Source organism: Panthera leo, chromosome A1 (assembly GCF_018350215.1).
Source record: "Panthera leo isolate Ple1 chromosome A1, P.leo_Ple1_pat1.1, whole genome shotgun sequence".
Lineage (NCBI taxonomy): Eukaryota > Metazoa > Chordata > Mammalia > Carnivora > Felidae > Panthera > Panthera leo.
Window position 1 is genome coordinate 17233199 of NC_056679.1, and position 22935 is coordinate 17256133.

The window sequence follows — 22935 nt, forward strand, 5'->3', positions numbered from 1 at the left end:
AAAGGTGCCAGGCCACTGCGCATTGACTACCACTCCGGGCAGGGGCACGGGCACCAAGAGAGGGGAGTACAGGCTGCTCTGAGGGTTGGCGATGAGTTTGCAGCTGGGAGCCTCAGTGCCTCTTCCGTCCTTAACGTCCAAATCCATCAGAATTGGGGCACCTGGGTGGCTTAGTCAGTTAAGCGTCTGACTTCAGCTCAGGTCACGATCTCATGGTTTGTGGGTTTGAGCCCCGCATCGGGCTCTCTGCTGTCAGCATCAAGCCTGCTTTGAATCCTCTGCCCCCTTCTCTCTCTGCCCCCCCACCCCCCACTGCTTGCACACGCTCTCCCTCTCAAAAAAAAATGAACATTTTTTAAAAAATCCATCAGAATTTCAAACATCGTGGGAGTTTGTGGCGATTATTGGAAATTTTACTCGGGAATTATAAAGCAAACATCTCGTGTAAACAGGAGGCCTATGTGACTTTATAAATTATCTAGAGAACGTCCTCAAACCAATCAAAAGTAATGCCGAAATCTTAGTCACAGTCACCCAAAGATTTCTTCCCCTCACTGCAAAAAAGCTCCCGCCTTAAGTCAGGAAGGCCGGCTAACTGATTACAAGGATCAGTTAGGATCGTGCTGTTCACGCTCTTGAATAATAAAAGTACACAGCCCTCCTTTTTTTAGCCTCTATGGCATTTCCTCGCTAATGCTATTCCAGCTGGGGAGTCCTCTGCTTCAATAATGTTGGGATTCTCCGCACTTCTACCGCTGAGCTCTTTTGACAGACAGAAACAACTCCCAAAGCAAAGGCTGGCTACAGCGGGGGGACCTCAGGCTCTGTCAGGAACCTTCTTGTGGTCGTTGTAGCTGACACCACCAATGCCCTCCAGGATATTCATGGGCAGAGGAAACACAATGGTGGAATTCTTCTCTGTGGCTACGGTGGTTAAGGTTTGCAGGTAACGCAGCTGCAGGGCTATGGGGGACTCGGCCAGCACCAGGGAGGCTGACTTCAGAGATTTGGAAGCATTCATTTCTCCTTCCGCTGCAAGGACCTAAAGGGACGGAAATAAAAAAAGTTCAGACATCAAAGTTTACAGGTGTAACTTGTGCTTTCTGCTTCCGGCGGCTGCGGCGGCTGCATACGGATGCCTCCCTGCCAGCCCCCACTTTCCCACAAGGGTCTCTTCTTGCTTCGTTCGTGGGGGTGAGAGTTTCACGTCTTAATGTGATCAGGGGAATATGAAGAGGTTGCGGGAAGCCGGGAGAGACTGTACAAATGAGGAGCCCCCAGATTTCATGTGCAAACAAAATAAAAGCCCTGACTTTAACTCAAACTAAAAGAAGTCTGAAATTCAAAGCCTCCAACTGGCTTCTTTCTGGGGTTTTCACTTATCCTAGGAGATGTTTTCCTTTTATTCTGTTGTCAGCTTCGCCTCATTCTTGCAACGTGAGAACCGTCTGAAGCTCTCTCTGCTCTTGACTACAAGTGCCACTCTGATAATACTAGAAGGCTCCCTTTAGAGCTCCCTCCCCTCCTAGTTCTCTCCTGCCCAAGACCGGCTTGCCACTAGGTTGCCCCAGCCCAGCCGTGAGCGCTCTTTGCCTCTGTGCCAAAGCGCCCTCCAAGCCCACTGCTGAGAAGCCGCTGGAGCTTTGCAGATTAATGAGAGCTGGGAAAGGGATGGGAGCAGAGGAAAACTTGCATTGGTTCACAAGGAAGATTCTGAAGAGGGTACGCGAAAGGTTTCTCTCAGTGGGCTCTTTTTTTTAACGTTTATTCATTTATTTTGAGAGAGAGAGAGAAAGAGAGAATCTCAAGCAGGCTCCCCACTCAGCGTGGAGCCTGAGGCAGGGCTCGATCCCACGACCGTGAGATCGCGACCTGTGCTGAAATCAAGAGTCAGACGCTTCGCCAACTGAGGCACCCAGGCGCCCCCCATCTTAGTTGGTTGCTGACACTCTAGGAAACCCATCCATGCAGACGTGAAGACCATAGGTCCAACAGATTCAAGAGCATTCGAGGCCAGGCTATGCTCGAATTTTGTAATTCTGACCTGGATTGCATTTAATTACCACCACCACTCCCTTTTTTTTTTTTTTTTTTTTTTTTTTTATTTTATTTTTGGGACAGAGAGAGACAGAGCATGAACGGGGGAGGGTCAGAGAGAGAGGGAGACACAGAATCGGAAACAGGCTCCAGGCTCCGAGCCATCGGCCCAGAGCCTGACGCGGGGCTCGAACTCACGGACCGCGAGATCGTGACCTGGCTGAAGTCGGACGCTTAACCGACTGCGCCACCCAGGCGCCCCACCACTCCCTTTTAATCCAGTAGGCACTTTAACAATAATGTTCAAAAGACAGGCACCGGTTGGCTACCTCAGAATTACCGGCTTTCAGATGGTGAGTATACCTAGTGTGATGAGCACGGATTAATGTACAGGATTGTTGAATCAGTGTGTGTACACCTGAAACTAATCTAGCTTTGCCAGTTATACTTCAATTAAAAAAAAACAAACCACACACAGTCGTTAGCTTTAAAAAGTGTAGATTCCTGGGGGCACCTGGGTGGCTCAGTCGGTTGAACGTCCAACTTGGGCTCAGGTCATGATCTCGCGGTCCGTGAGTTCGAGCCCCGCGTCAGGCTCTGTGCTGACAGCTCGGAGCCCGGAGCCTGTTTCGGATTCTGTGTCTCCCTCTCTCTCTGCCCCTCCCCTGTTCATGCTCTGTCTCTCACTGTCTCAAAAATAAACTTTAAAAAAAAATAAATAAAAAATAAAAAATGTAGATTCCTGAGCCACAAGAAACTCTGCTTCGCTGAGTCCGAGGCGAGGCCTGGGAATTAGTGTTTGCTGCCTTAAGTTCTCTCTAGGAGACTCTGAAATGCAGCCCGACTTAGGACCCGCCTCGCGGAGTCACCCCTGACCCGAGACCTATTGCCAGACTTCCTCAAGGTACGTGAAGCTGCCCATTACCTTTTAATTTGGGAAAAAATTCGCAGTAAAGACCGTGAAAAAGAAACCCTTTTCTTAACAAAATAATGGAGAACGCCTGATCTTCCATTCAAGGTCTGTTCCTGTCTGCTCCAAGGGGAGGCATCTTGCAGTGTAGACAGAGTAGCCCTTACCCTGGCCCTGGCTTCCCGGGTCGCCTCTGCCTCGGCTGCCATGGATCTCTGTAACTGCATGGGAATCCGGACGTCTTTGATTTCCACTCGGGCCACCCGGATCCCCCACAGCTCGGTGGCATCATCAAGTAAGGTCTGTTTCCAAAGCAAAAGAAAGGCCACGGTTCAGAAGACAGGTGATATTACGGACATGCTTTCTATTTGCAAGAGAAATCCCTCTTCTTTTTCTCCTTTTGTATTCACGGCATTTCGAGTAGGACCGTTTGGGAAGGAATAGGAGTCCTTACCGACCACGTCCAGGAATTGAAGTGAATCCCAGGAAGGATTCAGAAGCATAGCCGGATAGATCTTTCAAAAGCTATCAGGATTGACCCCCAAACTATTCCTACTGTCATCCACCTAGAGCTGAGCAAATAGCCCACATTTTCTTGCCATGGACATCAAGCAGGCAGCAGCACACTGGCTCCTCAGACATTCCTGGATTTTGTCCTGGCTCTGCCATTTGCATCTGTGCATCATTGGGCCAGTTGCTTAACCTCTCTGATTCTTAGTTTTCTCATCCTTAAAAGGTTTCCTTTCAGGATTTTCGTGAGACTTGGAGACTATATATGTAAGAAATCTACCAGTGCCTCACGGTAACTCAATAAATTCCGTAGGGTACTTTTTGAGATATTACGTGCCTTGCTCCATTTAACCTCTGCCCTGTGTCCAGTTTTAAACAGGTAGCCAGGCACAATTTTTTTTTTTTTTGTAGAGCACAAGCAGCCTATAATCAAAGATATTTTTGTCCTTTGTAAAAACTTAAGACCACCCTAGGATAGCACGTCGGTTATCCTGGATGGGGAGGGATGAAAAAAAAAACTGCCTTGCGAAACAGTAAGATCAGACAAGCAGTAGAGATCTCTGTGCTACCAAAAGGCAAGTGATCTCTCGCCTTTCCATGACGTCTGAAGAACCCGGGGAGATGGGGAGACCTCCCAAGGAGCCAGTGACCAGACTGTGGCAGGGGAAACATCCAACTTGTCAAACTCATGGGGCTCTTACAAATGATTTGGAGGGTCATGCAGAACTGATATTATCTCATGAAACCTTGGGGACTCTGTGCCACGGTAGGGACTGAGGAGATGCCAAGACCGAAGTTGAATTTCCCCCCTAAGGTACGGAAGGGAGGCTCAGGATCAAAACATAATTGATTTAAAAATCATACAGAAATCTGTCTATAAACTGGGGTGTGCAAGAGGTGAGGAGGCTGCCTGCAACATCCTCATCAATATTATAATTATGGTTACTACCAATGTTATTCCTGATATTGGTAGTGTCATGTCAGATTTTCCAGGGATGGCAGGCCCGTGCTGTCTCCATTGAATCCTGTTTTAATATTCCACTTGCATGCAGAAACACATAGCCTGACTGAGAAATGGCGGCCCCTCTTCTGGAGTAACCTAAGCTAAAAAGGACTCTAAGCTCTTCAGAAAAGCTAAGTCATGAACAATGAGTCATGAACAATAAGTCGTGAACAATGCTAAGTCATAATTTCGAATTCCAAACAAAATGGGTGAAGTGTGCGATTCCTATGGCTCCCCTTCTCCTGCTCCAAAATTTAAATCCACCTTGTAGATTGGGTGGCTCAGTCGGTTAAGCGTCCGACTTCAGCTCAGGCCATGATCTCACTAGTCGCGAGTTCGAGCCGCGCGTCGGGCTTTGCGCTGACAGCTCGGAGCCCGGAGCCTGCTTCAGATTCTCCCTCTCCCTCTCTCAAATATAAAATAAAAGATTAAAACTTTTTTTAAATAAATAAATACATAAACAAAATCTACACCTTGTGATTAGAAAGGAATAAAACCAAAAACTGAGGCCCAATGTTTACAGCGGCCCTGTGTGTGTGTGTGTGTGTGTGTGTGTGCGTATGGTTTTTGTGTGAGTGCGTGTGCATGCACGTGAGAGGGGTTCTTAGAACTGCTGATGTATGGTGATTACTGATCATTAAAATGAACCAACTAAAGATACGGGCTTTTCATTCCCAGCATCTTTACCTGGATGCTGTGGGCAATCTCCTCTCGGCCAGCTAAGATTTGGGACAAGGTCTGCGTCCCTAAGACATTTCTCAAAGTCGTCTGAGCCAACAGAAACGTGGCTTGGTGGACATCGTTGACGTTAGCCACTGCAGAGACAGCACTATGGATTCTGTAATAGACGACTCCATCCACTTGGGTAGTCACAGAGTCTCTGGTGAGGATCTGGAGGGCGAGAACAGGGAAAAGCACGTGTGTACTACGACTTGCACAGCGACTGACAAAGTGCCAGCCAGCCTAAGAGCCCTCTCCACGGGAGGAGAGCGTTAATGATTACGGCTCGTGCCAGCATCACCCAAAATCCGCCCTGGCTTGAGTACAACATCATTGTAGTTGGCGACAAAAATTCCTATACGTTTGTAGTCCGTCCCCAGCCCCGTAACTTCATCTCGGGGAAGTCTTACACCCCGTGGCCTGAGGCCCTTGATTTGCGCTGGTGAGAATCAGCACTTGTATTTTACATGTAGCAAGGGCACCTCTCTGGAATTCTCTCTAAACAGAGGTAGAACGCTTGTCTCCCTGATGCCTGAAAACTTTTTGGTTTTCAGTTTTTATCACATTTGACGAACAGCAGTGCTTGTTAGAAAACATAGACGTCACCGGAGACCGCGTTCTGCATTCAGACAGAGAGGATGTTCTATAGTCTATATTTTACAGAGGCTCTGCCTTAATTGTTCTGAGTGAGGTGACAAGGGTCTTTGCAGCCAGTGAGAGATCTCTGGCAGTACCATAGGAGCAGAACTTAGGCCTCCCCTCTCCCATCTAGAACTGTTGACGAAAAGGCCCACGATAAGTCGCAAGGCATCCCAAATGCTCTCATGACACAGGCCGAATCCCAAAGTAAGGACTCTTCAGTTCCCACCAGTGGCATGGTGAGAGGATTGCCGGGTCTTGACCGAGTTTCCTGGGCCGGAGAAAAGAAAACTAACGTTGACTCATAACCCTCTCGTCACCTCTGCCCTCCCACATTGTAGGTCCCACTCCCATTTTCTTTCCTCTTCGTGAATCCTTCTGGTTATTAGTAACTCTGTTTCTCCTCCCTTTTTTGCCCAGTTACTGGTCTTGGATATTTATTTACCGTGCTTTAAGAACTGAAAATAGTTATTGGAAATCCAAATGCCAGTGGGCTCTGTGCAATGTCTGTTCTTTCCCCAGGCCCAGCCACTGTGCTCTATCCACTCACTATATATATCTATATATATCTATCTATATCTATATCTATATCTATATCTATATCTATATCACCTTCTCGAAAGATGACAGCAAGGATAATATCATAACCAAACCCTGCCCTCCACCAAATTAAATTTAGCTCCTTTATACAACTTACCTGACTTTTCCGAGCATCTTGTCTATTGTTCCCCACCCCAGATTCTCTGCCAACTGTACCTTTTCTCTCTATCCTCTGGCACTTTCCCCTCCCAGCCATTCCAAGGCTTAGAGCAATCCAACCCTTGCCCTTGGCTTTATTCTCAAAGCAAAGCCCAGTGGTTTTAGGACCCATCCTCTGCTTCTCAAGCAGGCCTCCTATAGTTTGAAAACGAACTGTAAAATGTCAACTGGCCATGTAATGGGGAAGATACAGGTTTTATTTCTAGTGATTTAGCTTTAACCAGTATTACCTCTTGTGGAGGAATGTTGCAGGTAACAGTTCGGAGATCAACTTTGACAAACACATCGATGCAGGGCAGGACCAGGATCAAGCCTAAGAAAATGAAAATAGAGCTTAAAATCTTACCTTATGGTAAATAACTACAACAAATCATATCCTAGTTATGTGATACATTATTTTTAAGGATTTTTGTTTTAGTTTATTTATGTATTTTGAGAGGGAGACAGAGAGAGAGGGGGAAAGAGAGCATGCTTGTGATCAGGGGAGGGTAAGCGAGAGGGAGAGAGATTCCCAAGAGGCTCTGCATTGTCAGCACTGAGCCTGACCTGGGGCTCCAGCTCATGAACTGCGAGATCATGACCATGAGATCATGACCTGAGCCGAAATCAAGAGTTGGACGTTTAACCGATTAAGCCACCCGGGTGCCCTACAAGTGTCTTGACCAAAATACACCTCTAGGACAATGCTAGGCAGTGTGTTGGTCGGTTAGAGGGCCTCCTGATACGGCTAATATCCTTTACATGTAACTTAATCCGCACAACTAGTTATTATTGTTAGGTTAGAGAGGGAGGGAGCCAAACCATAAGAGACTCTTAAAAACTGAGAATAAACTGAGGGTTGATGGGGGATGGGAAGGAGGGGAAAGTGGATGATGGGCATTGAGGAGGGCACCTATTGGGATGAGCACTGGGTGTTGTATGGAAACCAATGCGACAATAAATTTCATATAAAAAAAAAGAATTGGCAAAACTTATTATTAATACTTGCATTATTAAAGCATAATGGACAATTTACAAAAGCGAAGAGGTTTTCCATTAGCAATTTGGCTTGTTTCCCTCTAGTTCTTATGGCTTTCTGAGGTAACTCATTAGCCCCAGAGACACGTATGACGAGAGTTGTTATCCTGGGACATCTAGTGGTGAAATCTTCTGGGAAAACTCATTTAAGAGAGATACAGTTTTCTCTAGAGTCCTCCAAGTTATCCAACTTTACCCTGCTTATACATTTGGCCGCACCAAATGCAACATAACCAACAAGGGGTCAACCTTGGTCTGATACACGTGAGTTGGATGACTCTAACACTTCTATTTGGACAAACTCAGGAGACCATCCATCGTAAATAATTCTTGCATTCTTTCTCTTAGGTCCTTTACAGAGTTACACAAGTAAGATTATACTACTTGAAATGACCAGCTGTCTTTAGCAAGCTTCTGCTTTTGAGATTTCTTATATTTTTTTATGCAACAGGTATCTGAGTGCCTGCCATGGTGCATGGTCAAGTGCAGAGCACTTGCAGTGTCACGGTGGATAGGAGAGTTCCTGCCCCCCCAGAGGGGTTATAGTCCAGCTGGACAGGGAACGTGTTCACTCACATACATCATAACAAGGAGAAGGAAACAGATGTTATTAGAGAGGTATTGCAGATAACCCGTCTTTTTCATGTATCCTCTAGGATGCTATTTTTGGTGACCTCTCCTTTCAAAATATTAGAATTTATCCTATGAAATTGTCATGTTTGAGAGTCAAAAACAAATATTAGCCACTTCATATAGTTCAACTACATGTAGACCAAGAGAAGTGACGAGAATTAAATCAATATCTAACTTCTAGAGTTTTAGTACCTCAGACCTTCTCATGCCCCCTCTCCCAAACCCCATCCTTTTACAACATGAATTTAGAACACTCTTCATTCTAAGAGCAAAGATGAAAAGAAATACTACCTTTGGCCAAAGGAGTTCTACAATGGCTTCCAGCTCTATATTTCTATTAATCTACTTGCCAGAAGAGGAAATTGCCTTTTACTTTTCCATTAGCTCTTTTCGAAGACTGGGAATCAAAAACCAGCTCCTGGAATATTCTTCTTGAGTAATTTAATCATCTACCTTGGCCATTTACTCCTTCCCCTCATTCTTCTGTCACTCCTTTAGTGGTCTCGGTAATAAGTGACATCCAGCCAAAGTAACAGAGCCACTGTTTGCTCAGGTTCATTGAATCTCTCGGAGGGAAATGTTAAGAAACAGAACCAGATTTCCAAACTCTCAAACTAATGGTTTAGTGGTCATTCATATTAACTTGCATAACAGAACCACATCCTTCAATTGTACAGAGAGGCAAGGGTTCCAGCTTCCTGTGATTTTTTTTTTCTTCTCAGTAGAAGGTGCCAGGAAAAGGTTTGGTGGCAATAGTCATAGTATTAGGTGCCCGTGATCCTTGTCAGGGGCACCCACAGTGTCCTACCTGGCCCTCTGGCTTTGTCAGCTTGGATGCGTCCCAGTCGGAATACAACAGCACGTTCATACTCCTTAATGATCTAAGAGATTAAGGGACAGCATTTAGTCTTAATGGTTCATCAGCTCTTAGAGAGTCCAATTTATTTCCCAGGGTATTACCTTCAAGCACATCCATATGGAGACGGGGAAGGTAATGATCATCAACAGGACAGAAAGGGAAAACAGGATCCAGCCACATACACCAAGCCGTTTACTGCTGATGCCTAGAAAATGAGGAGGAAGCAAGCCTGTAATTTATGTGGTTCTTAGAAAAAGCCATTCAGCTGCATGAGTAAGGATGCTACCCAGACGGCTGGCCATGCCTGATGGCACTGAGGCAGAGATCTAAATCCATGCACACCTATAAATGCAGTAAACACACACACACACACACACACACACACACACACTCACTATTCACTCAGGGCTTTAGATTGAAATTGACCTGTCCCTCCCAAGCAAACTCTCATAGCAATCAATAATAATAACTACCATTCTATTTAGTAGGATTGACATGGTTTATAATCCTCAAAACATATAAAACACTGTTGCCCAGAGTATGGACTACCTACATCAGAATCACTAGGGTACCATTTTAAAAGACAACTTCCTTTGCCCCCAGGATTCTCCAGGTTGAAATTCAAGACAATCTTTTAGGGAGACAGGTAGGTATCATTACCCCCAAAGGGAGACAGTATGGCAGGAAAACCATTTTGAAGAGCCCAAGGTATGAGTTTCTACGAGAGATCTCTCACCTGCCAGTGCTGAGGTCTTAGGCAAGGCACTCAATCTTTCTAAGCCTCCACTTCCTCATCTATAGGCTGGGGATGGCAGTCAACTAGCTTGAAGGATTTGATGAGGACTAAATGAGATAATTTTTATATGGCACTTGGCCCATACATTAACATCTACATTAGTAAATATATATTATTACTCTTATTCTCATTTTACAGATATTACAGGGACTTGTCAGCCACTGGTATTTGACATTTCTGACTTTTCACAGAATCTTGTTACACTGACTCATTACATTGGATGTCTTTTTGCTAATCCCACGTTATGATAACAGGGCCATTTTGGCTTAAAGGCTATTGCCCTACAATGCTAACTTCAAATCAGACTCCAATCACTTAAAAACTTGGTAGCTTTCACCACTTCAATTACATAATTTCTCAGGTTTTCGAGCTCATGTTTGTAAAACCCACAGGTCTGGCTGACCCTGTATGCTTATTTTATTGTTTATATTCACTATTCCACCCTCTTTTTCGTTCTCATTCCTTCTCACTCTCCTCTTCTTGACGACCGCCCCACCTCACCCCACACTTCCTCCAACCGAGTCCTATTCTCCACACAAACACCCCAATTAACTGCACATAGTAGATACCTTTCCCCAGATAATTCCACAAACAACTTGCACTGTCTCCATTAATGCCTAAACCACGCACCTTATTGTCCACGTTAGAGACACAGGGTTATCGCTGCCCCTTCCCTGTTCAGCCGCGGAAGTCACGAGGTCTAACTGATGCCACCTCAAAAGCATCCTCACTTATCCACTTTACTGTTACTGGCTCGTCAGTGCCCACGCCAGAAGCGTATGAACATTCAGGAGAGTTCTAGGATTTCGCGCTTACAAACAATCTTGTGATGAGTGCTTTCTAATATGTGTTTTGACACACTTTATGTAGGGTAAATGCCTGGCAGTGAAAGCGTTAGGTCAAAGAGATGAGTATTGACAATTTTGTTAAGCGGTAAGTGCCCTTCAAAGACTTCAGACCACCCCACGCTGTCATCAATGGCACACTGTGACACCATGGCTATTTCCACATGCTTCTCCTCACTAGATATTTTGAGTCTTCTCAATTATGACATTCCGACAGATGAGAAGCATCTAAGTTTTAGACACATATTTAGTATTAAAAACTTGGGGGCAAATGCCCTTTAATAGGCTCTAGACACACATAAAGATATACTCAATAGCAGTAAGGGCTGGCCTGCATACCCAAAGTTTACCCAGGCTCTGAGCTGTCAGCACAGAGCCCCACGCGGGGCTCGAACTCACGGACCGTGAGATCATGACCTGAACTGAAGTCGGACGCTTAACCGACTGAGCCACCCAGGCGCCCCCAAAGTTTTTAAAATATCACCTTCCAAAGCCTCGGACCACACTGAAGTGGATGCGACTATCATTATGCAGGCTAAAAAGACATTTTGTACATTCTAATAGAATCTTTGCTGCATTTTGCTTATTAGTGCTTTTTAAACTACTATTAATGACACAGCCTGTTTATAAACATTCTCATTGTAAAAAAAAAAATCCAAAGCAACATGGATAAAACCAAAGTCCCCCTGACCGTCCTCCCCTTAGTCCACTTTTATCTAGAATGGTCCCATAGTTGTTGATTTGGTGCATTTCATTATAGACCGATTCAATGTATTTATATACATGTAACTATCATTAGAAAACATTTGGCTTCGGGGCCACTGGGTGGCTCAGTTAAGCATCCAACTTCAGATCAGGTCATGATCTCACAGTTCATGAGCTCAAGTCTGGCATTGGGCTCTGTGCTGACAGCTCAGAGCCTGGAGCCTGCTGCAGATTTTGTGTGTGTCTCTCTCGCTGCCCCTCCCCTGCTTGTGCTCTCTCTCTCTTCCTCTCTCAAAAATAAATAAATACGCATTAAAAATGCTTACATTTGTAGATTTGGTGAGCCGTGGCACCACACTAAACTCCTTTTTTAAAAACCAAACGTATCTTAGAGATGCTTCATGTCAGTACGTGCAGATCGACCTCATTCTTCGTAATTACCGCACACTGTCCCCCCCTGAACCCGTGCTCGTACACGTTCTCTCGGGGACAAGTTGCACTTCCCTGGAATCTCGGTGACGTCGTTGCTATTCAGGCCCCTTGGGGTGTCCCGGGGCTGTGACTCCAGCAGGGCAAGGCACACAGGCAGCTGGGCTCCAACAAGGACACGAGCTACACTCTGTGCCCTGAGGGAGCGCTAGACGTTTCCAGACCAGCTACACTCTGAACACCACGCTGCATGAGCAAGTGTCTGCGGCGGAGAACCAGGCCCGTCCCCCCCAACCGTCGGCATGCCTCCGGAGCCCCATCAAGCCCTTGCGTCACCAGCTGCCAGTGAGGCTCTGTTAGGTACTAAACGTGCTGAGAGACACAACAGATGAGAGTGTGATTAATCTGCCCAGATTTACCCTTGAGCATTAGCATCCCCCAGGCCACTACCGCTGGGAGAGTTGTGGAGCCCGGGGGTGTCATTAGCTGTCGTTAAAGTGGGGCTGGGAGCACAGTTACCCAGCTTCCCTGCAGGCCCAGCGGCCAGCCTGGCCAGCCAGCTGTACAGGCTTTGAGCAGAGGCGATCTTCCAGCCTCCCCTTCACAGAGAACCCACGAAGCAAGTGTTGGGAAGCGGGACCCAGGCTCCCCACTCTGACTGAGAAGATGGGCAGGGATTGTGTTACCAAGGATCTTCAGGAACCTCCCATCGCGCCTCCATTGCAGCCTCCACAAGGTTGCTGCAGGAGCCTTCCTGACGGAAGAAAAGGGCCCCATACAACCTCGGCATTAGCCCGCTAAGCTCGCGGCACGCCTAATTCTCTCCCGCTTCCTCCAAATCCACGGAGGTGTCTTTTCGGTAACTGTCACAGTATCACATGGCCATCCTCGTACGCTCACTGCCCAGCAGAGAACTGGGTTTTGCCACCCCCAACAAATTCCTCTCGATTTCTCATCCCTCCGTTTAGCAGTATTTTCCCAGTTCTAGACCAGGCATCATGCTGGGGCCGAGGATACAAAGGAGGAGAAGACGGGGAACTTGCCAGCAAGGGTTCATGTCTGCAGGAGAGACACAGGAGGGACAAGTCACAGGGTCGGGTCTTTGCTGTGCTGCCTTCTAGGAAATGTCCCCCTGGCAGAGTAAGCGGCGATTCCCTCCTGTACGTGGCTGTGACAAAGAACAGCAGTGTGTTCAGTCACTACACTTCCTTCGAGCTGGAAACAGAAAGGCAGAGCCGTGACGCACAGAACCCGAGACCCTGCACTGCTGACCCTCGGGGGAAGGACCCCGGGACTTTCAGTTGGAAGGACTTCAGGGATAACGGAGGCCAAGCCTTCATTTTGCAGCCCGAAAACTTCCTGGTTAGTGGTGTCGTCATCATCTTAATCTCTTTTTAGGTAAACTGGGACCCGCACGTCTCCCAAACTGACAGTAATTCCTGTGTGCCTTTAATGATTTAGGCAATGAGGCAAAATGGAGCCTCACTTACAGAGGCATGCCTCCGGGCCTTTGTTTCTGCATTTAGCCCCGGCCTGTAGCACCAGAGGAAACTTACATAACCTTTAGGACTAGGGGTAAACGCTTAAAGCAAGATTGATAACTTACTTGGGTGAGGCCAGGAAGTAAGGGAGATTATTCCAAATCCCCACTTATATGGCGCTCGAAGTAGAAACGAATTTTAGTAAAGCAGGCGAGGTGACTTGGTTGCTTATTTCTTACTTTGGCTCGGTCAATAGTATTTAAATATCAGGTCAATACTACATACGACCCTTGCCCGCAGATCCGTGTTACTACAAAACAGTTATTTCTTCTCTAAGCAGAAATAGCTGTTTGGGTTTTTGTGACATTGCTTCAAAACACCAGAACAGAAGGACATACACTACACATCAGGAAAATGAAAAGCAAAACCACAATGAGATAATAATACACGGCTTCCAGAGAGGCAAGTGTTAAGGACAGACAATACCACATTGTGGCAAGGTTGTGCCGCAGCGAACCCTCAGGTATGCAAATTGACACGATCAGCTTGAAAAACTATTTGAAAATATCTACTAAAGTTAAACACACTGACTCTATGACTCAGTCTTCAACTTCTAAGTAATACTTAAGAGAAATGAGAGGTAATGACAGTGAAAACACGTTCAAGAATGGTCATCGCAATTTTATTCATAAAATTCAAGAAATGTAGAGCCACCCTAATCCATCAATAATAAAATGAATAAATAAAATTGTGGCATACTCATATAAAGGAGTACTACCCAGAAAGAAAAAAAGACAAAGCTACCGCCATATGCAAAATGCAGATGAATCTCAAAACAAAATATTGAGCAAAATAAGCTGGACCCAAGAGGGCACGTGTTTTGATCCCATGTGTAATATACTTATTATATTATACTTATCTATATTCCTACCCTATGTATAAGAATATATACTGTAAGATCTCACTTATTTTGCATCATCTCATTCAAAAACAAGCAAAACTAATGTATTAGGTTTGAATTCAGAGTAGTAGCTGTCTCTAATTAATGGGGTTGGGTATTTTCTGGGAAGGGATGAGGAAACTTTCTAGGTGCTGTTATTTTCCATATCTCGATCAGGGTGGTGATCGCATAGACTTACACATATCAAGGCTGTGGAAATAAACAAAGACCAATCAAATGAGAACAGCAAAGTTTCTTTATCCAGAGCCTTGCTATCTGGCACAAGAGTCAGCCTCTGTCACCTGAGTTTTGTCAGAGACTGAAAGGCAGACAGAGGAGTCGGGGGGCTTCATGGTGGAAAAGGGGGAAGGCTTCAGGCGACTGGAGGCTGTTGGCATGGGGAAGCTACAGCTGGGCTCCCTGGAAGCCGGGCATCCCCTGTGATTGGGTAAAGGAGAAGACTTGGCTTTCTTTAGTTGGTCCTAAGTTGGAAGCAGGGACAAAAAAAGTAGAGAAGCTGTCAGTTATTTATCAAGTCCCGGCCCTTTGGGAGTGATAGTTACAGAAGTTATTGTTTAGCTTCCTGAGTTGTCACTAGAGATAACAATCCAGTTTCTTGCAAGACTGACTTCCTGACAGGCTGGCTTCTTGGGCTGGTTATTACAGACAAAGGGGGTTGTTTTGGGGGACAGGCGGCTACAGGCTGGTCCTCAGAGTTCTATTTTTATATATGGTCCAGCCATTGTCTGTTTGTCTATTCAGTCTCTCCAGATAAACACTTAAGACCTGTGCACTTATGTGTATGTATCTCACACTTCAATAAATAGTTCAAACAGGGGTGCCTGGGTGGCTCAGTCGGTTAAGCGTCCGACTTCGGCTCAGGTCATGATCTCGAGGTCCGTGAGTTCGAGCCCCGCGTCGGGCTCTGTGCTGACAGCTCGAAGCCTGGAGCCTGTTTCAGATTCTGCGTCTCCCTCTCTCTCTGCCCCTCCCCCGCTCACACTCTATTTCTCAAAAATAAATAAACATTAAAAATCAATCAATCAATCAAATATAAACCAGAGGATATAAGGTCAGGCTAGTATTGAGGATGGAAAACTCACTGCTTACTCTGCATTCTCAGAGAGAGGACAGGCAGAATGGGAAACCTTCAGCAAAGCCAGCCTGTGGACAGATGGACACAGTGCCCAGCCCCGATGAGCAGTGGAGGCCCTGAGTCATTCACCGCACATTCTAATTGAGACGCCTTCACGTGAAAGTTGGATGACATCCTACTCACCACGCAAGCCACTTAAGTCTTAGTTTCCTCCTCTGTTAATACAATAATAACCAGTTGCGTGGATTAGGTTACATGTAAAGGATATTAGCCGTATCAGGAGGCCCTCTAACTGACCAACACACTGCCTAGCATTGTCCTAGAGGTGTATTTTGGTCAAGACACTTGTAGGGCACCCGGGTGGCTTAATCGGTTAAACGTCCAACTCTTGATTTCGGCTCAGGTCATGATCTCATGGTCATGATCTCGCAGTTCATGAGCTGGAGCCCCAGGTCAGGCTCAGTGCTGACAATGCAGAGCTTCTTGGGAATCTCTCTCCCTCTCGCTTACCCTCCCCTGATCACAAGCATGCTCTCTTTCCCTCTCTCTCTCTGTCTCCCTCTCAAAATACATAAACTTAAAAAAAAAAAAAAAAAAAAAGACAGCCTTAACATTTCCATCAGATTGACTAAACATTAAACAGATTTTTATAGATTTTTTATAGATTTTATAGATCTCTGTTTTCTTAGAGCATTTTCTTTAGAAACACTTATGGTAAGTTCTTTCTCTGTCCCTTCAAGACATAAATCTTCTTTTTTTTTTTTTATGTTTGTATGTTTGTTTGTTTGCTTGTTTTGAGAGAGAGAGATCAGTGGAGGGACAGAGAGACAGGGAGACAGAGAATCTAGAGCAGGCTCTGTGCTGACAGCACAGAGCTTGACACGGGGCTTGAACCCACAACCTGTGAGATCATGACCTAAGCCCAGATCATGACCTGAGCCGAAATCAAGAGTCTGACCACTTAACCAACTGAGCCAACCAGGCACCCCAAGACATAAATCTTTTTTTTTTTTAATTTTTTTTTTTAATGTTTATTTATTTTTGAGACAGGGAGAGACAGAGCATGAATGGGGGAGGGGCAGAGAGAGAGGGAGACACAGAATCGGAAGCAGGCTCCAGGCTCTGAGCTGTCAGCCCAGAGCCTGACTCGGGGCTCGAACTCACGAACCGTGAGATCGTGACCCGAGCTGAAGTCGGACGCTCAACCGACTGAGCCACCCAGGCGCCCCCATAAATCTTTTTAAAAAAGGTTTTTAAAAGCCTCTTGCTAGGATTATTTTCTCGAGGACCTGAGAGCCCTTCTTTTGAAATGTAATCCTCTAAGAAGGTAGCACTCCTGGGGTGCCTGGGTGGCTTGGTCGGTTAAGCATCCGACTTCACACTGAGTTGTGGCCTCTCTCCTCTATTGCAATAGCCTTCACTAAGTCTTTTAACTTTGGTGCATTTTTTTACTCTGAGCACTTACAGAATATTTTATTTATTTATTTATTTATTTATTTATTTGGTAATTTGCTTTCTTTTACCAGATAAGATTCTACATATACATTGTGGATATTCTGGTCTGTCCGGATGATGGCCCCTCTATGTGGGCAAGAACGACATTTTCAAGAATGTACAATAAATCCCTACCCCTGAATGTATCTGCCTCCTAAAGTAAAGGAGCCCCTGACTGTAAGTTCTTACTTAAAGAAAGAGAGAGAGAGAGACCAGATCTTCAGTGCAAAACTACTAAATCAGAGCTACGTGGTGATCTTATCGTCGTTCCACCTATGACTACCACATTTCATAACCATGAGGGTTCTCTAAAATGTGATAATTACGTCTCACCCACAGAACGATGATCGGTGCTGAATAGTTACGTGAACCTGACGACACACGTATACTGATTTCCTTTGTGCCGTGGGGTCTCTTATAGAAATATGGAAGACATATTTTGAAATAGAATGTTTAAATGTTCAAGAAGGTGTAAAAATAACTGCTTCTAACGCCTTATGCCCTCCCACCTTCAGCTTAAGAATTCAAGCACGGCCAACCCAAGGGAAGCCCCTCGTGCGGCCCGTGTCATGACCTCCCCCCAGAGGAACCTTGCCTGCAGCCTCCTCACGATGAGTTCCAATGAGCCTTCATCCCATCAGTCAAATGCAGCAACACCCAAGCTCGCGTTAGGAGACCAGGCTTGACACACGGGCTCTGAGGAAATCTTCAATTCAGTTTTTCAGGTGGCAGGGCTTTGGTCTGTCACCCCTGGGTCTAGCTGACTAAGCCACATGCTAACAGCACACAAACCCCTGTATTAGAGTTAAGCACGAGTGTCCTCACACATCTTTGTGCCTCTGTGTGGGCCTCTGTGGCCCCCAGCCCCCCTTCACGTCCCCCATTCTCCTCTCCTTCACCTGGCCACACCGCTCCCCTCACTCGTCACCTCTTCTAGGAAGAGTCTTCTCTCTCACCCCCACCTTTGGGCGCTCCTCTTCTGACTTTCTCGTACACCCTCCGTCGTGGCTGTTCATAGGATGTTGTAATTTTCAGCTAACTCGTGTGTCTTGCCTGGAGATTTGTGGGGCTTTGAGAGCAGGCATTTAATTTTTAGGTCTCCATCTCCTGACACACGGTAGATTTTAAATTCATTCATCAAACGAATGAGGTGAATGGCAACCAAATGCACCGAATGATCAAAAATGATGCTCAAAAACAAACAAAAAAAAGGATGATGTTCAGCAGCACAATAGATTTAGTGATCAGTTTGACGCCTCTTGTCTGGAAATAATGATCCGTCAGAAGAGATTCTGCCTGCTCTCCAGAGAGGCAATTAAACTGAGAACCATCTGGCCTCACATTTTGTCCTTCACGCTACTGCTGCACCAAACCCCCATACCATTATGAGAAGAAAACGAAGAACATGTTTTCCTTATGAAGGCGTCCAGAATGAGCCTCCCCAGAACGGGCTGCTTTGGCACACGAATTATTCTGAACTGCAGGTATGCAAGGCCCAAAAGACTCAAGAAGAGCTTTTGGTCCAGGAAGAGATCATCGGAGATCATTACAAAGGGTGTGGTTAGCCAAGGGGAGATGGGCAGGACCTGTTCGTTTAAATTCCTCTCCGCGTCCCACGGTTTCTGCCTGGTATGACCAACATTTATTTACCAAACGTTTGCTCTTCTCCCCTTCCTGTGTGTTGGAAGCCCCAGCCCACCGCCCCCTTCTTCTTAGCTCAGGCTGGCACATAACCCTCAATCGCCTGACTGTCGTAGAGCCTCTCGCGTTCACGCCAGGTGTTTTTCTCCCGCGAGTTGTCTTACGTTCATTTAATTAGTAGACCCACCAAAGAACCTAAAAGGGTAGAGAAAAGGTTTGTCTTCTCCCCTGCTTGCGTCATTCTTCTGTCTCCTCAACCTCCCTCTTCTGTATGAAATAACAGCATGGCCAACAGCAACAACAAATACTTTGTCCTTAAGATTTAGGTCCAGTCTCGTGATAGTGTTATTTATGACACGGGTAAGTAAAAAACTCTCTGAGAGTCCAGTGGAGAGATAATGAAGCAAACCACCACATACCCACACAATATCACATCACGGATATTTTTGTAAACAATTTATGAAAACATGAAAATGCCTATGGTATGATGTTCAAAGAAAAAAGCAGGAGAAGGAAAAATTCTATGCACGATATGATCCCAATCAGCACAAAATACACGCATGGAAAAATATTGGAAGAAACTGACCCAAATATTAACAGTGGTTAATTCTGACCAGTGCGAGTATGATGGGTTTATACTGAAGGGGGTCAGAACAAATCTCCCCAAAGTGGGCTACTTTGGCATGTGAGTGTTTGGAGGAGAAATCAAGACCCAGTGAGCTCAAGAGACATCTTTGCTCCTCCCTTAACTACCTAGAAGAACTTAAATCGGGGGGTTTTCCCAGAATGAGAGTTCTTACCAGAGATGAATTTTCTCTAAGTGACCCATCTCTGTGGCAGAGCAAACATGTAATTACCAAGCACCTGCTCTTATTGCCCTGAGAATTGCCCTCCTCCCCTTTGGGGCCCCAGGGCGCTGGCCCATTCCGTAGGTCAGGATGACATATGTACCTCATTTTCTCTTTCTGTCTTTGAACCTCTTATGCATGTGGGGTTCCTGTTTGTACACAATTAGATTTGATTATCTCCCGTTAGTCTCAGGTCAGTTTAATTCCGAGGCCAGCCAGAAGAGTCTTTGAAGGGTAAGGGGACATTTTTCCTCCTCCGCAAGACTGTCCTAAGTTTTCTTAATTTTTGATACCTTTATAATATTAAAAGGGGATCTTTAAATAAGAAACTTAATCGCATCAAGTAAAAAAAGAAAAAAAGTCCTTTCTGTTTCCACAGCAGGAAAACCTGGATGCCTCCCAGGGGAAAAATAAAAAGTGTGCAGAACGAGATCACCTTCCCTGGGCCTGGGGATGTAGAGTTACAAGTTCTTCCTCTTTCTATTCACTTCCAATCCTGCGGAGATACAGTCAGTGAAGTACAGTCTCAGCACCTTCCTGGTTCTTTCTTCAGAGAATCAAGGATTTTAGGTGCCCGACATAAAATCTGAAGTGAACCCCTCGTGGTAAATACTATCTTTTCATCACCTGTAAGTCATTTTCCCTCCTGCCTGTTTCTCTGAAATGTGCACCCAGCTTGCATCAAGGGACATTCTTCAGGGAAAACACAGAATTGCTAGAAAGAAATCCCGTGCTACTCGAAGTGTGGTCTCAGCCTGGCAACCTCACCAGCTTGCAACTAACTTGGATGCAAAATCGTGAGCCCATCCCGGAACTAGAGTACCAGGCCTTCCAGGGATGAGGACCAAAGCCCCTGTGTTGTAAAAAATTCCCTGGGAAAAATTTTTTTTCATATTAACATGGAGAAGAAATTCCAAGATTTGGATGATTAAGATTCCAATTGGCTTCACTTTAATCCTTAAAGAGAAAAGGAACAAAATAAGGAGTGTGAGAGAAGCCAACGGCTAATGAGTAGTGTCGTCCTGAGTTACATGAGTACGTTACATGAGTACGTGTAAACACGTGACATGAGTACGTGTTTAACAACCAGGTGGAGGGAGGGAGGGAGCCCTAATTTATAGCACTCTATAGATTTGATCTCCCCTGTGATGTCACCGAGCTTGGAGTTGGAAAGAGATGCACACTGGTGGCTTCCGGACGTTTGTGCCACAAGCTAGTGGCACAGTACTGCAGAAGTCTCCTGCTGGAGGTGACAACGAGGGCTCAATCACTCATTTAATCCCCTCAACATTTGTAAGTGGAAATTTCTGCACAGTTTGAAACACTAACTAAGGTCAGCTCCTTGACGTATCCAAGATGGAGGAGGGCAAGGGCGAACTCACCCCCCAAATCTCCAGAGAACGACCCGATACCACATCTCTCATAAACTGCCAAAAGCATATGAAGTCAGAAGTTGTGACATATAAGCTCCATGTCTGTTTGCACTGTGATAGTGCAGGGTTTTCACTAGATTTCAAACAACCAAAACCAAGTAACCCTGTGGACAGTTTTAAATATCTCACTGGTCTGCTCCAGCCATACCCTTTTCTCAGCTGCTGCTTTCTCTTGTTGATGGGAAGCTAAAATGTCTCAGGAAACTTCTTGTTTAAAAAGATAATGGAAGGTACTCTCGAGAGACCTCCCTCTTAGCTTCCAAGGGATATTTACTGCCTCCAACATATGGATGTAGATAAATATCTCTACACGTATACTTTTCCTTTTGCAAATCGATAATGCCAAGTGTGTTCTCTATTTCTAGCTTTCACTGGGACTTCTTCAGCAGCATAAAGTATAGAGAAGGTGGGTAAGGACCCCCCTCTCCCTCCTCACACATATGCACATACCTACACATGTATATCATCACTTTCTGGAAGTTCAACAAGTTTTTAAGCTCCCCCAAACTCAGTTTTCTCCCTCATAAAATGAGATTATGCAAGAAGCTACCTCAGAATTATTGTAGGATTTAAAAATCTGGGGTGCCTGGGTGGCTCAGTCGGTTGAGCGTCCGACTTCGGCTCAGGTCATGATCTCACGGTTCGTGAGTTCGAGCCCCGCGTCGGGCTCTGTGCTGACAGCTCAGGGACTGGAGCCTGCTTCGGATTCTGTGTCTCCCTCTCGCTCTGCCCCTGCCCTGCTTGCACTCTGTCTCTGTCTCTCAAAAAGTGAATAAACGTTAAAAAAAAATTTAAAAATATAACGCAAGCAAAATGCTTCATAATACCGACATGCCGTTCAAGGTAGTAGTTAGTGCTTATGGCCTAAGTTTTTATTTTCCTCAATTTTTCTCCATGTACCAAACATGATGCAGCTCAAATCAACTTTTCTTTTTAATCACAGCATCACCAGCTGATATTTGAAAATGGATACATTTTCTGTATCCTGAGGTCTTTGCTATGTAATGCAAAAAAAGAAAAACAAAGAGTGTAAAGACAAACACAAATTCTAGCTAACACTGAAGAAAAGAGCAGATGATAGACTGCTGTTTGAGAAGAAAAAACAAAGCCACAGAAAGCAATGAATCCAAAATCCTGGGCTCCAACTGGAATTGACGCCAGTCCCGATATGTATCAATCCCCTTCATGGGTAACCCTGCAACTCTCACAAATGCCACAACTCTTGCTCTGCTTAACGTACAAAAAACAAGCTTAGGGCAGAAAAGAGGGACTTACCCACTAAATTCTCTTTATCCAGCTTCTCGGGGGAAGATGCCCCAGGATCCATCTCATTCTTGAGAAGCTTTTATGCTTGGCCAATTTTCATGGGTTTGGAGCCAGGCCTGGGCTCCAGGCAGCACCCCGATGTGCTTGGGAGAGGGAAAGGAGACAGAGACGGAATGAGCAAGAGAGAGAAGTTCCTCGCCTTTCTGGAGCACCCCAAGGAGCAGTTTCCCTGGTGAAGGAAGCCCGTTAACATAAACAAACGATTTCTTTCATGAATTCGGACTGCCTTTGTTCATAGAGAACATTCAAAAGAACATGACCTTTGCATCCTGTAAAACAGCTCTAGGTAATTCTCTACATCATTTATATTTCATAACACACTTTTATGCACCTTGTGTGATTTGTTCACCACAATGAACTGTTGATATAGTTTACCTATTCTTATGTTTCAGATGATGAGATTTCATTCAATTCAATCTATACACTGTAGTGAGTGATCTTTTAAAACCTGAATCTGATCATGTTGCCATCCTGCTTAAAGTAATCCAATGACTGCCAACTGTTAGTACGGCAAAGACTAAAATTTTAAGTGCCCCCAAAGTTCCTGCTAGTCTGCCCCTCTCTCCCTTTCCTGTCTCACTCACATGGTAATCCCCTCACTCACTTGGCAAATAGCCACACTGACCTTCTATGAACCCCACTAAAGCTATCTGTGTCCTCTGTGCCACAGGGCCTTTGCATATGTTGCCACATGCACACTTATCTGGTTAATACTTGCTTCTTCCTCTAGACTAGGCGTTGGCTAACCACAGCCTGCTAGCCAAATTTGGTCTGCCACCTAGTTTTGTAAATAAAGTGTTACTGGAACACAGCC

The 22935-nt window shown here is 45.4% G+C and overlaps 1 protein-coding gene across 1 annotated transcript; it reads right to left on the reverse strand.

Moving 5' to 3' along the window:
• Positions 1–425: 425 nt before the first annotated feature.
• Positions 426–22200, reverse strand: STOML3 (stomatin like 3). Its single transcript, XM_042903727.1, has 7 exons — positions 22071–22200; positions 9189–9292; positions 9037–9109; positions 6809–6891; positions 5148–5351; positions 3115–3249; positions 426–1042 (listed from the first exon to the last, which is right to left on the reverse strand). The coding sequence occupies exons 1-7, from the start codon at positions 22120–22122 to the stop codon at positions 818–820; spliced, it is 876 nt and encodes a 291-aa protein (XP_042759661.1). The 5' UTR covers positions 22123–22200; the 3' UTR covers positions 426–817.
• Between the last annotated feature and the right edge of the window lie 735 nt (positions 22201–22935).

Bases quoted from the DNA above. Each gene is read 5' to 3' on its own strand.
- STOML3 (XM_042903727.1), bottom strand. From the start codon at position 22,122: ATGGATCCTGGGGCATCTTCCCCCGAGAAGCTGGATAAAGAGAATTTA. The intron at 9,110-9,188 runs GTAATACCCTGG...TTAATCTCTTAG, and splicing joins CCATATGGATGTGCTTGAAG to ATCATTAAGGAGTATGAACG. The intron at 6,892-9,036 runs GTAGGACACTGT...TCATTTTCTTAG, and splicing joins TGACAAAGCCAGAGGGCCAG to GCTTGATCCTGGTCCTGCCC.